Raw genomic sequence first — 16,477 nt, 5'->3', positions numbered from 1 at the left:
TGCTATGACAAGGTTCATTCTGTCTTTGCACACAAAGCTAATAAAAATAAATAAATAAATAAATAAATAAATAAATAAATAAATAAATAAATAAAAACTATGGCAAATGCGCAAATAATTTCAGTTCTGATTCAATGGCTTTAATACTAGTTATAAAGTTAAACAGCTGCTATGCTACTCTTTGTATACATAATGTAAAATTATACTAAAATATGCACCTATGATGACTAAAGGCTCTTTCATACACTCACAAAATGTGGTAAGCATACATGTTGAAATACATGTTGTCAGATGAGTTTTTAGTAACAATGTTTTCCTGCAACTAATTAATCATAACAATCTTTAAGTGTGCATGCATGCAGGCTGGTGGTGTTTGATTTAATATTAGCAGATAGCAAATGAGCCTTACAAGACACAGGCATCTGCATTAGTACAGAGTGCGTTGTATCTGCTGATAAGAGATGCGTCGGCAAAACCCTGAAAAAGCTTGTTTTCCCAACACTCAATCTTCATTAGGCTAAATCAATACTCCTTTAGTCCTTCAGCTTACTGACTCATTTCAAAATAACATTACAGGTCATTTGTCTCATCGTTGACTAGGCTCCATTATGGTGCTTTCTCGCTCTCAGAGCAAAGAATGACACAGGGAGGAGAGAGAATGTCGGATACTGAGATTTCTATGTTGTGGATACAACTTTAAATATATATTTTTTATTTTTTTGGTGAGAAGTCATTGAAAAATCAATGTCTGTTTCCTACAATCCATTTCAACCAAATCAATCATAATCTAGCCGGCTGGCTGGGGAAAGAGAGGGAGAGAGAGAGAGAGAGACAGGGGGAGGGAGATGAGAGAGAGACAGACAGACATACAGAAAGAACGAGAGAGAAAAATGCACACAATCTTTGTCTGAAATCTCTCAATTCTAAATCCATTCTCATAAAAAGCTCATCATCACATCGTTTAGCCGGGCTAACGGCCTGTCAGTCACTAGGGGCCTGTGACGAAGACTACCGGGAATATGAAGCCACAGCTGGGGGACCCAGGGACCCAGTCTATCTCTGCCATATGAACACTTTAAAATTGACTGGGGTGGTAAAGGCTATCATGATGAGAATCAGCAAGTCGATTAAATCTGCTAGAAGTCCCTCATGGTATTTTCACACCTGTTCCAGGGGGCAGAAAAAAATACCAGAGTAATCACGTTTAAAATAAATGAGCTTCTGCATCAACATTCTAGGTGGTTTCAATAAAAGGTCCTCGGCAAACCTATAGAGTACTGACAGATTTAGATTGCTCTTTTTAAGGATCAGCGTTGCCCCTTTTGATCTTGTGCCCTACTTACATAGATATTTGGATCATGCTTAGAAGCACTCCATTACAAGCAGCATTGTTATGAGTGAACACACACACAATCAAATGCTTACACATAATATTGTATACAAAAGAACTGATACGAATTTATTTCCCTGGGTTATGCAAAAATTTAAAAAATGAAAAAATTAAATGCACAGTTGTCATGTGACTGAAAAGATGACAAACATTAACTGTAGTTCACTTTGATATTTGCTTTCACAGTATTACAAACAACTACAAAACATTTTAAAACAGTGGCAAATTATGGTTATTTTTACACTTTCTGCACTCAAAAGCAGACAAGTAGATTTGGTAAAAATAAAATTGTTTCAAAGCATTCAATAAACACAAAATGAGTAAAATAAATTAATGAAGCCGTGGTGAATAAAATAGTTTTCTCTTTCAAATTTGCATGGATTCTGTGTGTAAAGTGTCTTGCACTATATCATTTCTTGTACAGAATATAAATATCATTTAAATATAAATGTTTCTTTTGCTGTTTAATGCTATAGTAGTAATAATAATAATTATTATAATTATTATTATTATTAATAATACATTGGTTTGCTGCTTAGGGAGCAGGGTTTACTTGTGCACATGTGTTTAATCATTTCATAAAAATGGCAAGGTCAAAAATAAATCACATCCATTATTCGCTACGGATCTCCCCAAAGCATTAGCGGCGGACTGTTTAGAATTTCAATTGGCTTCCAAGTGGCAAAACCCCTTAGCTAATACATCAAAGAATATTTGCCGTCAACTAATCGGTTTAGGGCAGATTTGGAGTGGCTAAAATCCGTTTGAGGGGACAGAGAGAGAGGTACACGTTACCGGCTGCCCGCTGCTGTCGGGAGAGACACGCCTAACCTTGTGCCTCGAGGAAACCTGTCATGCACTTCACGTTAACTAACTTTGTTTAACCAGCCCATTCTGCGCGCGAACGCGAGAAGCAATTAGTCTGCTACAATAGATAATGCTTTCTAATAATAGTTTCTAAATCCAAATTAAATTACGTCGTTTCCCTCAGGCATTTTGCTGGAAAAACACCACTTGAAATACCTCCCCCTACTTTTTTTTTTTTTTTTTTGTGATCGTCCTTGTTACATTTCCTTTGACATAGCTAGCTATTGCATTATTGTGCAAAGATTCAGACTCTTGCATATCCGCACGACTAGTCATATTACAAACATGCATAATTGGAAACACAAGCGTCCGTCATAAAACAAGCAAGAGAATAACTTATACATCAGTGAGCGCACATATCCTAACATAAGCCTACACCTCCCCTTGCCGTCCAGTCTGGGAGTTCACGGGAGCATTTCGGGGAAATAAAGCACGAACTATTTTAATATGAGACCCCTCTGCTAAAACACCATGTTCACAAGTGCTGTTGTTCAAGTTTTCGTCCACTTACCTACTGCTTTGATGAGGGTATTATATAAAGAATGTCATTTAAGTTAAATCAGCAGTTTCCTACCTTTATGCCATGCAGCGCTTGTAGAGTGTGACTAGTCCCTGCTGCATTTCTCTTTCCAAGCTTTCTTTCATTCACCACTCCACTATCGCTAAACAGACTGCTTATCGAATCCTATTGGTGAAGAGGAACTCATTACTGCCGATAATACTCTATCAATGAATACTGACGTCATTTAAATGCTACTCCCGGGTATCCTTGGAAACCGATATGCTATTTAGAGGTGACTGTGCAATGGCCACTTCCAGCTGTGCTTCAGCGAGGAAAAAAAAAAAAAAAAACACAGGACACATATAGTATAACAAGTGGGGTATTTAACGAGGTTAAGGCTTTTATATGGAATATGTATTTTTTTATGTTATATGCACTCGATTCAAAAGGTAAAATTACAATAAAATCGTGTATGGCTATTATGGTTTACTCATTAATAGCTAGATATTACAAGAAATAGCACTCATAAGTATTGTCATTCTCGAACGCTCATCAACTCGTTTTTATTTATTTATATAGGCCTACATTCAAGGGTGGTGCAGATGTAATAAAAACACTTCACTATATCACAGTCGACAACGCGGTAATTTCGTATGTCTACAGTTTGTTTTTCTTTGAACTTAGCATTGGTCCACTGAGTTTGAGCGTCATCATTCTTCACTCCTGGGAGTGCAGTAACACGTGACATCATGAACACACTCTGTAGCAGCGCCTACAGCGATCCCTTTCGGCTCAAAGAGACTTTAACAAGTTAGTCAATCCACTGACTCTCGCGTGAAGTTCCTCAGCCACCACTTTTGTATTTGTTTCTTTAGTTTTTGCTTATTATTCATCAACACTGGATATATTTATTAGTTCACCTGCCGTTTGTAAATATGTGTAAAGGAAACTTGGTAGCTATATTAGTAGATTTTGTATTAATGCAACCTTACTGCCATTTTACATTATTTGGGTACGGGTGCACGGCACGTACGTAATTTAATATATATATATATATATATATATATATATATATATATATATATATATATATATATATATTTAATAATATATATATATATATATATATATATATATATATATATAAGCTTTTGTGTACTGTTGTGATGACGTGTAGTAGCCTATATAAAATAAAAATAGTTGTTAATGCATTTTTATCTAGGCTAAATAAAATATTTAAGATATATATTTTGTTATTTGTTAGTATATACGCACACAATATAGTCTGCTAGCAAACAGAATAAAATACATGAGGATATTCTCCGCCGCAGAGGAATATATCTGTTTGAATCAAAGGGGTTCAGAACCCCTGGTCGTGATGGATTTGCCGTGGTTCATATGGTCTTAATCTGTCTGCGCTTGGGGCTTTGGTGTAAAGGAGAAGAAGATCTGGTTTGTTCCGGGATCTAAGGCGAAAACTGTCCAGCGGACAAATCAGTTAACACCTGTCAAAAGTTACTTCTTCACTTTCTTACCGCTGAGACTTGATCTAAGCGCGCATACAGTCACTTAAGTTTCTTTGTTTCTGAAAAATGTTTTGCAAAAACTATTGTGTAAATTTTTATTTTTTTTCCCAACAAGCTATAGCTAATTAGGGCTATAGCCTACAATGAGGTAATAAAATAAAATGATCCATGATAATTTGCAAACGCATGACACTTCGCAAGCGACACCAAAACAGATCGGTGCTCAGCTGACTTAAGGTACGATGGATCAGGGTCTCGCGCGTTCTAAAACCAAAAAAATAACAAACCGTGTTTCTACAAGCTTGAAATGAGCGACGAGAACCAAAAAAATAAATAAAAAATAAATAAATAAAAACGGATAATGAAGAACTGCAAACAGTACTTGTAGCGTCTCCTGTCGTATTTGGCAAGCCGTCCCCAAGAAGACAACAGTCCATTTGTTATTAATCATGTGTGAAAATGAAGGCTTCGTGTATTTAGAAAATGAGGAAAGTTGAAGTTGATGTACTGGCTCGCAAGAGACCGCCATCCAGGGGCTGTATAGCTGCTCAGTCTAAGGCACTGAGGCTTGTAGGAGACAAAAATAGGGGGATAGCGGGGGAGATTGTTAGTGAGTGCCAGGGTACGAATGTAGAGAGAGGGAAATAGAAAGAGAGAGAGAGAGGGAGAGAGAGAGAGAGAGAGAGAGAGAGAGAGAGAATCGATTTAGGCTGGGCTGCTGTAACCCAGCTCCAGCTTGCCTTTCCTTCGATGACTACACCCTGAGAGGAGGAGCGAGAGGCTCATAGTAGGCGTCAGAATCCTCAATTTCCAACTTAGCATCCTGGCAGGACACTCTCCGAAGCAAAGCCCCATCCGAGAGCAAAAAACTTGTCCCGCGCGCTCGGCATGAGAGTCACAGCGCGCGCAGAGAGTGAGAGAGCTCCTCGAAAATCCGCGTGTGAGTCTGACAACGACTGATTAACGAGTGCGAAGTCTATGCATTCGTCGTTCTCTTTAATTTTCACTGCTATCAACGTGAGGAGAACAGGACGGAGGTCTGTTTACTCGGAACTCTATGAGCGAGCGCATAGAGCGCGTGAGAGTTTGAGGGAGAAAAACTCAAGTGAGAAGCTTAAATTTGGATCTCCACCATGGCGTACCCTCAGGGCTACTTGTATCAGCCATCCGCCTCTTTGGCACTCTATTCGTGTCCTGCCTACAGTACCAGCGTGATATCGGGACCTCGGACAGAGGAGCTAGGGAGATCTTCCTCTGGCTCTGCTTTCGCTCCCTATGCCGGATCTACAGCGTTCACCAGCGCCTCGCCAGGCTACAATTCCCATCTCCCGTACAGCGCTGACGCGGCCGCCGCCACTTTCACTTCTTATGTGGTGAGTGCGCTATTCACGGTCTTATTTTTCCACTTTTAGAAGTTGCCGTATAATTTTTTTACGCTTTGTTGTAATGCATGTTGTGTTGCAAGACTGAGACACACAGTAATCGTTTGCGCAACATCTGCGGTTTTACCAATCAAATATGCATTCGCGGAATTTGGCTGGGTTTCATGACACTTTTAAATAAAATATGTTGCAGTACAAATTTTTAAATCAACCCCCCCCCCAAAAAAGGCATTTGATAATTTTCTATAGGCTACACCGTAAATAAAGCAGTTAACCTCGAATTATAGAAATGCAAATAGAAAAACATACAAACATGATTTCGCGTATTTACTGAATTAAATAGGCATATATATATATATATATATATATATATATATATATATATATATATATATATATAGCCTACATAATTATTTTTGTTGTCATTTGTTGCAATACGACTTCCTCAGTTCTATGGGCTGTAGGTGAGCAATATTCCTGATATCAAAAGGAATAAATTATCAGTTGTTCCCCATTTGTCTTTAAACCATGTATTTAGTCAAATGGGGTACTTAAAGGAAACGTGTTCTACCGGCTATTTAAATGTGAACGTAGGCCTGCGCTGGTCAATGCGTGTACAACACACTGACCCAACATAAAACTGCAACTTCTAATTAGCTGGCTAATCTGAAAATAAACATTGTCAGACTGTCGAAGGGAGATTTATAATCGTTAACAAAGAGGAGGGATTTTGGATGGAAAGTTGTGAAATTGGATTTCACAATAATTCTCGCTGAGGGGAATGAGGCAACTGACAAAATGTAAATGATAGAATACGTAGCCCCACGGCCTTGCGCTTTACTGTTTTGATTAATTAGATTTAAAGTGTGTACATGTGGCATGCATGTGTGCGCGCGCGAGAGTGTGTTTGTTTATGGTGTGTTTGCGTAAGTGATCTGTTACCGATCCTACATTGTCCGCAGGTGTCCATAAAGTGATCTTTTGCTAATAAAACCATTGGTTTGGGTCCTTGCAGAGCTCCCCGTATGACCACACCACAGGCATGGCCGGATCTATAGGGTATCATCCTTACGCTGCTCCCTTGGGCTCGTACCCGTATGGAGACCCAGCTTACCGCAAGAATACTACCCGGGACGCCACAGCCACTTTGAAAGCTTGGCTTAACGAGCACCGGAAAAACCCGTACCCCACCAAAGGCGAGAAGATCATGCTGGCCATCATCACGAAAATGACCCTCACTCAAGTGTCCACCTGGTTCGCTAACGCCAGGAGGAGGCTAAAGAAGGAGAACAAGATGACCTGGACCCCACGGAACCGGAGCGAGGACGAGGAGGAGGACGAAAACATTGATCTCGAGAAAAACGACGACGACGAGCCAAACAAGCCCACGGACAAGGGAGACTCCACAGACACAGAGGCAGGTCTGTGGAAAAATCATAAATTTTTCATCGCAGTCGTTTCCACTCCGGGCGCAAAATTGATTGCTGGTTAATGGTGGTATATTATTTATAATGGGAGAATTGCTTTAAATAATAATCACCTTGAACTCCTCTAATTTGAGTTCTTATGTACTGAGAATTGCTGGTGACGTATGGTGTTTTTCACTTCATTTATCTCGAGCTGCATAATAAGGACACAGCTGGCGCACGGCATCTCATTTAGAGCTATAATAACACCAGCCATATTTTATTTTATTATTAATATGATGATTAAACAATAATATTATATGTTAAATTACTTTTACATTGCACATAAATACGTTTAATGTTTTTTTTTTTTTAATTGTGAAACTAAGCAAACACAACCGTTTAAAACGTGCGTGCAATATTTATCTCCTTCTCAAAAATGATATGTTATTGTCAACAAATTTTGTTTTATAAAATCTATCTTTTTTTGTTGTTTTTGTTTGTGTGTTTGTTTTAACTTTCAGATAATAAACTCATCAACCCAGGGGAGCTACCATGCGACAGGTTTAAAGACGAGTCTCATGCTAAAGATCTTGATCCACCTTTGACAGACTCGGAATTAAAAGACGCAGAGGAGAGGACGGATTTGCTCGCCGAGCAAGCAAAACCCACCACTTCTTCTCCCTCCGTCCTACAGAGAGGGAATGATCTCATTACGCAAGAAAAGCCCCCAGAACCGGGCCACGCCGCCAGCACGGTGAACAGCAACGTAACGTCTGTTATTCATTCTCCCCCTTCGGCGCCCAAACCCAAACTCTGGTCTCTAGCCGAGATCGCCACGTCCTCGGACAGGTGCAAAGGGAGCAGTGAGGCTCCACAGGCCGCGGGGCTGGGTCAAAGCACAGTCATAGCCAGCGCTGCCTCGCCGACCCGGTCCTCCCCCCAGTGTCCTCTCCCTAATAACACTGTCCTTTCTCGGCCTATTTACTACACGTCCCCTTTTTACCCGGGCTACACGAACTATAGCACTTTCGGACACCTCCACAGCAGCCACGGCACCAACAGCAGCTCCACGGCACATTTCAATGGATTAAGCCAGACTGTTTTAAACAGAGCCGAGGCTCTGGTAAGAGAGAGCAAAGTAAGAAGCCAAACACAGGTAGATCTTTGTAAAGACTCACCTTATGAGCTAAAGAAAGGTATGTCAAACATTTAATACCGGATTCATCGCCAATCACACGGACATTTATTTATTATTTGTGGTTGCTTAAAGAAGAAGCAAAAGAAGACACATTAAGAAAAAAAAAAAAAATCCGAGGACAATTATTTTCTGAGTAAATGCTTATCCTCAAAATCTTAGTTTCTGAATGGTTAATCAAGAGGATGTAACTTCTAAGAATTGTCTTAAACGCTGCAGCCGCCTGAGTCTATTTGTATTAAAGACTAATATGTATATTTAATGTAGCATTTTGTATTTAAAATGGACAATACACTATCTTTGAAGTAAATTATGGAAAAGAAAATGTGTGCAGCGATTGATTTGAGTTTGCATGCATGTTAATGAGAATTTGATGGCTGCACAATTTAAAGCGATATTATTTATTTGCGGGTGCGTGACATCATGCCCGGACAGATAGGCTGTTATTGCTAAACGCTGGAATGCCGAGTAAAGCAGTGATAATACTTGGAATTAGCTTGAACACACTGTTTTAGAATTTACCTCTAAAAAACAAAGAAGGGCGGCACATTTTGAAACTCAGGCGGTTTGGGAAAAGCTATATGAAGACGGGTCTCTTTATTTGTCGATTGCTGTTAAGTTTTTACTCAAGTTTTTCCCGATAGCATTCGGTCGGGACAATGCTCATCTCTATTTTGCAAACAGAGAGATGCTTCGACGGATGAATATTGATATGACAACACCGGCAAAAGTGTCGAGCAGTCATTTAACCCAATTACATTCCAACCGCGTCGTGTTATATGCAAAGCAATCAGGTGGCGAACTCCAGTAATGAGTTCGATTTTATGCCAAATTTAGACCTCATTACTATTTCCTAGGCGTGGCAAAGTGGTTAGAGGCGCGCGGCGATGCGGAGTGGGTCTGGGAGCATACTGCTCTGTTATATCATTAAATGGTAGGATAGGCTTAATAGTGCTTTGGATTATAGAGACTGATGGCTTTCAAGAGTGTAGCCAAGGTGCCGTGACAAGCAAATGTCCCCCTGGCATGGCCTGTCCCTTAGTTCTGTCCTGCACCTCTACCCTCACCCGCAGGTAGGTGTCACACTTGCTCTTAATATCGAGGCCTGACTCTTTAGGAGACTGTGAGTGAACCTTTTTCAAGAGGCACAGATAATCAAGAGTAATAAATTATATATAAGGTTTAAAAATGTTTACGTGCTTTAGCAATTACAGAAAGTGTTATCAAGATACAAATTCCCACAAAGAGACTGCAATTAAGATTAATAATAAGTAAAGATTTCAACTGATTTAGTTATACATTTAAATCTATTTCAGTCTTTAAATTACAACACAACAAATCTATAAATTATACAACACTCTGGAACATTATAAAAAAATAACAATACATAAATTATTATTAAAACTTATGTATTTTGTCGTCCGATATGTGCGCAAATCAGTTGTATTATTTAACATGGTTCCATTAAATATAATTATTCTACAATATTAATATCATTAATAAAACTGCCTTTCAGTATCGAAGTATGGCCTACTTAAAATGGAAACGGAGAATTACATTTTTTAGCACATCCTCTACATAGGACTGATATTTTCAGCATTTCATATAAAATAAAACTGCATCGTTTGCATTTAATTATAACCAGAAATGTATAATAATCATAATAACAATAATAATAATAATAATAATAATAATAAACGTGAGGACTGGAAGCGACTTGATTCATTTGGAGGTCGTGTCATTAATCTCTATAGTTTACTTTGCGCACTCCAGTTGAAAAGTCCCCTGGGTTTCATTTAATTCCCCTGGCTCTAATGTCCTTCCCCGGCAGCAGAGCGGGTGAGGGGGGCAGCTATATTTAATCTCTCGGAGTGGGATGGAGCTGCCGCTGCACCACATCAGCCGGCTAAATAGCATAATTATGTTTTTCTTTGCTGATCCCTCTAGGAGTTGAAGCATTCGATGCAATGCCCCGTGTGTGCATAAGTCTTTCTAGAAGTTTAAAAAGCAGCAATTTATATTCTCGAAGACACATGGTTACATTTTCCTCCCGAATTAATCTAATAAACATTCATTCGCCTGAATTGTCACATTTTTAGAAAATATCCTCTCTTTTAACGCTGATATACCAGGATTAAATATTGAAATATCGATAATAATTTACGATCTCATTTTACGCATGATGGAAATCAACTGGATATTTCAACTGGACGGGGATTGTGTAAAAACTGATTTTTATTTTTTATAGACACAATAGGGTCTTTTGAACACACTGAAGATGCCTAATCTACTCTGTAAAGGTCGTGTGAACTTCAAATAAAACTGCATGGCTATAATGCAAAAATAAAACCTGTATTTAATTCTCAGATATTTTCAAAGGTCAATCACTAACACGTGACTTAAATCAGCGATTGTCTATTTTAATTTGCTGTGTTAAGGGTAGTATATTATTATAACGAAAGACAAATGGGATAGTGTTATTCAATCTATTGTCGGTAATAGTTTTAATTTGCACCCTATATAGTAAAATCGCGCATTACCCTAGCCTATTTTAAACACAAGCTACAATTATATTCAGCGTGACACAATGTATTAATTCAGTAAGCTTTTATATTCGGTCTGCCGGTCCGTACTTTTGTAAGAATGAATAACCGCACGAACTCCGTAATGATCCCACAAGACTTTGTTCAACTTTTTTTCCCGCGTCTCTCTTTCTCTGTCTCTCTCTCAGTTGAATGGGTCTCAGTCTCATTGTTCGGAAGAGATCCACAGTCACTGTGTGTGCATGTCAAGTAAAAGCAAGACAGTTCCCACGTGTAAAAAAGAGAGACTGGGACGAATCTAACCGATAGGCCAAATAAAGAAAGTATATGCTGAAATAAGATTTTAAAATGTAAATGTGCTGTTCTGCGAAGAAACTTTGGAGCAGCTCTACAATAATAAAAGGAAAAGAGCAGTGTTACCAGAAACGACTTCATTTACGATTTTCCTTATCATGTTAGGAGGGGCTGCTTATTATAATTGCTTATTATTATTATTATTATTATTATTTGGTTATACACCTGTATTAAGTTTCTGAACAATGGGCTATATCGAACGAGGGTAGGGGAAAACGAAATTACTCAGAAAAAATTAAAATAGCGTTTACTAATTCCAGAGCTGTTCAAAAATAGGCTACATTGGGAAAGCGAGTGTCGACATGGCCCTTGCAGCTATTTGCTTTCATTAGAAACGTGACATTCGCTTATTCACGCAGCAGGAGAAAAATCGTATTTTCTGACAAACTGGACAAACACAAGTCAGAATAAATGGAGGAGAAAGTGAGACGAAAACAACGTTTTTGGGTACATTTACATTAATTGGAAAATATAACGGGATTGGAAATAGCTTAATAAAACTGTACATGTAAATATACATGCATAAAAAATTGCTAGATATGTCCCACCATGCATTTTAGAAAGTTGCGCACTCATAATGCACGCACCCATAATTCCACAAAATCCCTTTCCTCTTTATAGGCTGCATTTCTAAATTTTACAGAAATTGTCAGTAAATTTGTAGGGGAAATATGCAGAACCGATCCTCTAAAATTCAGTGTATAGGAAATATCCTCTGGATATATTTCCTAAACGTGTTTGCATACATCATGCAGCAACAGCATTTGCACGCTCTACAACCTCACAAAACCCAGCACCAAATATTTTTTTTTTTTTTTTTTTTTTATGAACAAGACTCTGTTGAATCTCTGCTTAACAGGGCTACATAATGATAAATACGAGTTTAAAACAGAACATTTGATCTTAAAACATTCACGCGTAAAATTACACCTGCCACGTATTTGAGCAGTGAGCGACTGGGCCTCTCCAGAAAAACAGGTAAAGTCTATGGCGTAATCAGAACCTGTTGATAAAAATAATCGCTAAATCACCGTTAAAATGTACCGGACCAAGTGTTCCAAATCGGATTTCTGCATAATATCGACAGTCCACCTGATAACAGCTAACTACTACTTGATCCCTCCACACTAACACTACTCCAGCTGAGTCGAATCAAATTCAGCTCGAATGTGTAAAAGGACACCCATTTATTTGACCTGGTTATAATATGCGCTGGGACATCTGTGCGAGGCAGCAGAGCAAGTGTGGCCAAATTCAGAACTGTTTTTCTTCCCTCTCTGTCTCTCCTTGAAGTGAACAATATGTCGGTTGATTAGGGTTAGTTAGTTTAGAAAAATAGAGAGACAAGAAAACCGCTTGAGGGGACCTTGGTCGAAAGAAAAGCTGGGGTTTAAAAGCGGACAAAAAGAGAGAAATAATCGCAAAAACTGTTTGTGCGTGATTTTTTCTTTTTTAATTTACTGATTTTTTTTTCTTCTAAACATCATCCTCACCCTCGATAAAGAAACTGAAGTGGAGTGGCCTCTTCAGTAGGCTATGGCATGCTGGGAATACCGAAAAATAGTTTGGTATTGCCGTGAGATCGGTGAGGAACTTCTTAATTAATTATGGGTGCTAAAAATTCACACCAGCTGTTTCTCTCGTACTCTCTCTTCACTCCGGGGCGAAAACTGTGACGCGGCCATGGGGCGTAATTTTCACAAATTAGCCCATTTTCTCCCCCAAAAATCGAGCTCCTGTCAGGGCTGTTCTGACGTAGCCTATATCATTTCGCGGGCTCCAACGGCAAGCAGACGAGGGGGGAAGAAGAAGTAAAGAGCGGCTTTTTGGCAAAGTCACGGCCAATTCGACACTTATAAATCGTTCGCGTTAAAGTAACATTTTAGATAGGCAGACGCACATTGTAAGTTGAGCCAGATGAAGTGACAGGCTGTGATTTACTGCTATTTACCCCCACTTTAGCCTAGACTTCACCCACTGTTTTCCTATTGCCCGCGTGCGGCTCTCCAGGGACAGATTACACGTGTCATTTTCAGCTTTCTGGTGTTTTAAGTGAAACCACCTTTTTTTTTCTTCTTCTTTTTTTAACGTTAACGAAGAATAATCACCCGAGCGCTTTTTTGACAAATATTATGGAAAGAATAAATTGGCTAAATAGTTGGTTAATTCAGAAGAGGCGATAAAAGTAAAAGCACATATTTTTATCTGCGTTCTTTAAAGCTAAAATGTAATAATATGAGCGGAGCAGAACTATCATTGGTGGATTTATTAAAATAAAACACATTAACTCAAAAACTTCACTCATAAGCACTTACGCCTATATTGCGGTTTAAGGGGTCTCTTCATAGGTGTAATGATTTTTCTACTGTACAAACTGTATTTTCTATCCCCCTACACCAACCCTACCCCTAAACCTTCCATCACAGGAAATTTTCTGCATTAAAAAGAAAAAACAAACAAAAAAAACATTTAGTATGTTATTAAACTTTTTGAATTACAGGAAAACAAGAGGTGTCATATTCCATGTCATGTATACAAAGTTGTGTCTTCATAAACCATGGGTTTATAAGAAATATTTTAGATTAAACCACATATCAAATTTAAAGACAACTTTAAACTGATCTCCTTTCTAATCTCCAGCTCCAGAGACTGGGTGTTACCTTTCCTTCACCTGTCCAACTAAACTATTACATTGCTAAATTAAATGTACTTTTAAATCAAAGACAATAAGTTTTTAAATTGAAATATTAAATGTAATTTTATTCAAAATGTTAAATTTATTTTTTATTTATTATTTTTAATGATAAACATTTAAATAAGATATATATATATATATATATATATATATATATATATATATATATATATTTAATGTGTATTTATTATTTAATGTGCATAATAACAAAAACAATAAGAAAATATATCTGGACAATCCATTCATTTTCTATGATATAGCATTTGACCAATAAATAAATAAATAAATAAATACTTTCCTAAAACCTTTAAAAAACACTTTAGCATTTTGCATATGACATGTTCACTTTCAATAATTGTTTAATTATTATGTTTTCTCTGTTTACTATACCCTGTCACTACTATCAATGGTAAACACATGCAATATGAAATATCAGCCCCATTGAAAGGCAAAGCCACACAAGGATGGAAACATTTCGTTTTAATGCAGATATAAACACTTTTTTTCACTATAAGGAAAGAAAACAGGGACAGTTTTCAACACATTAGGCTCAAGTCCTAAGAGTCCCACAGCACCACTTTGCCTAGATAAGCGGCTAGTATTATTACATTCTTAATGGTTCAGATTAAGATTGATGAACTGTTTTCTTTTGGGCACTACACAGGGTCCACGAGAACGGGGGGAGAGGAGCGGGGGACGGAGGAAAGAGGGGATGAAGGGAGGTCTACAAGCTGCCTGTTTATTTACATTTGGCCTTTTTAAATGATCCCTTTCTTCTAGACATCTGTTCAACATTATGACACTGATATTTAGCCTAATGGCTGTTCTGATGCACTGCTCTGTGAGATAGCAGGAGTCAGCGGCCATTATCTGCAGCCCACCTGGGGAAGAAAGCCAAGCCCGATGATGGAAGTTATGCAGGAGAATGAGGGGCAATCATCTTTTCTTTCTTTCTTTTTTTTGGGTGAAAGAAGCTGACCAGTTTTTCACAGAGAATTTTCCCCCTCTAAGGTTGATGGATGCAAATGTAAGCTCTGTAATTGGATCAGTTCCCCAGATACAGATAAATGGCTGCTGCTTTACTGGGGTTATTTTGAGCTATGTGAAGACAGCAATGTGTCTGTGTGTGTGTGGGTGTGTTTAGGCAACATTAATGAGAAGGAGTTGAGACACGCTTTATTCAGTCACAACACTGTGTGCCTGGACCTACTGTACACATTCACACAGTAAATGAGGAGGAGACAGCACTGCCCTGTGACTGTTTTCTTTCAGGTTCTTCACAGGGTGTTGAACTCCCTCACACGCCAATTAAGAGAAGGCACTTGCTGATGATGTACAACCAGCAATTAACAAATGTCAGGACACAAAAAAACAAAAATGGCATTAAAATCCCTCCAGCAAGCCCAAATACAGGTATTTCAAAAATTCCTTCACAGAACAGATCATAAAAAGTGTAATACATTTTCATTAAAATGATTCCTTAAAGGGACAGTTCCCCCATAAAAATTTAATTCTGTTGTCATTTACTCAACATCGTTCAAAATCATATAAATACTTTTTCTGCGGTATGCAAAAGAAGACACTTTGAAGAATGTTTAGAATTTTTTTTTCTTTTTTTTGTCCACTGTCTCTACAGTATATTCACCTTATTTTGCTCATTTTAAGCTATTTACTGGAAATATGTGAGGTTTCTGATTCATCAGCCATTGTAAGTAAACACCTAGAAGAATGTTTTGCTCTTCAAAAATAAATAATTTAAAAAATACAAATATCAAGCAGCATAACAGACCGTTTGTGTATAAATAAAATAACTTCGAGACTTGTACATTCAAGTTACAAATGGCTGCACCTTTCTTATGTTAAAAATACGTGGACATCTCAGTGGCTTTCTGTCATACTGACAACCGAGTATCTTTGTTCTTTTCCATTCGTTTGCTAAACACCTTCTAAACTGAGTATTTTGGTTGCGCGCCAACTGAGAGAGTGTTGGCTAGCTCTCTGATTAGCAGTGTGCTTTACGGCCAAGCGGAATAGGTAATCTCATCAGCGAGGCTTTTTCAACTGATAAAACGCCAACTGTGGCCTCCCTTCAACCTCCCGTGCTGGGGCTCGTCTGCACGCTGCCCCCCACCCCCAGACAGGACCCTGCCAAATATATTAAATACCTGTTACACTGCAGCAAAGGGGGAAAGCCTCAGCCCAGGCTCAAATAATCGATTGACCTCATTTTCGATGAAGGCGCCATTTCCAGTCTGAGAAGTAATTCTCTGGCGGAGAATGCCAGAGCCATCTGGGCAAGATAGGTGTAGTGTGGCATGATTTCACCTGCCTGCCAAACACAGAGCAAAGGGGCCACAGTACAACATTGTGCTACAGAACACAGGAGAGATTTCAACACAAGCTCATTTCAGTCTGATTACCATTCAGGTGAGCCCTGGCAATGATGGTCACAATAAAACAAAAACAGTGCTTTTAAGTTACATTTTTCTTTTCAGGCTAACAAGGATTCACATTCTATGTCGAATGACTAAGTTTTGATAAATGGGATAGTTTACCTAAAAATTTAAATTGTCATTCTTTTTTTCATCATCCATTCAATGACAGTCAATGGGGT

At 38.4% G+C, this 16,477-nt stretch overlaps 1 protein-coding gene and 2 long non-coding RNA genes across 5 annotated transcripts in view; 1 reads left to right on the top strand and 2 right to left on the bottom strand.

Moving 5' to 3' along the window:
* The window catches only part of LOC122137974, a 41,587-nt gene extending 37,817 nt beyond the window's left edge, over positions 1-3,770 (bottom strand). Inside the window, exon 1 of the long non-coding RNA XR_006155189.1 lies at positions 2,832-3,770. This is a non-coding gene — a long non-coding RNA (uncharacterized LOC122137974). The remainder of the gene's footprint in view (positions 1-2,831) is intronic.
* A 1,226-nt stretch (positions 3,771-4,996) lies between these two features.
* On the top strand, positions 4,997-12,715 carry LOC109113476 (iroquois-class homeodomain protein irx-5-like). Its single transcript, XM_042727867.1, has 3 exons — positions 4,997-5,658; positions 6,683-7,088; positions 7,598-12,715. Exons 1-3 carry the CDS (start codon positions 5,419-5,421, stop codon positions 8,287-8,289), a joined length of 1,338 nt encoding a protein of 445 aa, XP_042583801.1. The 5' UTR covers positions 4,997-5,418; the 3' UTR covers positions 8,290-12,715.
* A 1,722-nt stretch (positions 12,716-14,437) lies between these two features.
* LOC122137973 overlaps positions 14,438-16,477 on the bottom strand; it is a 41,450-nt gene continuing 39,410 nt past the window's right edge. For 2 of the 3 annotated variants that reach the window (XR_006155187.1, XR_006155186.1), the window contains exon 6: positions 15,458-16,192. This is a non-coding gene — a long non-coding RNA (uncharacterized LOC122137973). Of the gene's footprint in view, positions 15,189-15,457; positions 16,193-16,477 lie in introns of those variants that run through there. The other variant, XR_006155188.1, reaches the window with a different exon arrangement.

The sequence above is a fragment of the Cyprinus carpio genome, chromosome B7 (genome assembly GCF_018340385.1).
Source record: "Cyprinus carpio isolate SPL01 chromosome B7, ASM1834038v1, whole genome shotgun sequence".
Classification (NCBI taxonomy): domain Eukaryota; kingdom Metazoa; phylum Chordata; class Actinopteri; order Cypriniformes; family Cyprinidae; genus Cyprinus; species Cyprinus carpio.
The sequence above is the reverse complement of the archived record's forward strand: the minus strand, read 5'-3'. Positions and strand labels throughout refer to the sequence as shown.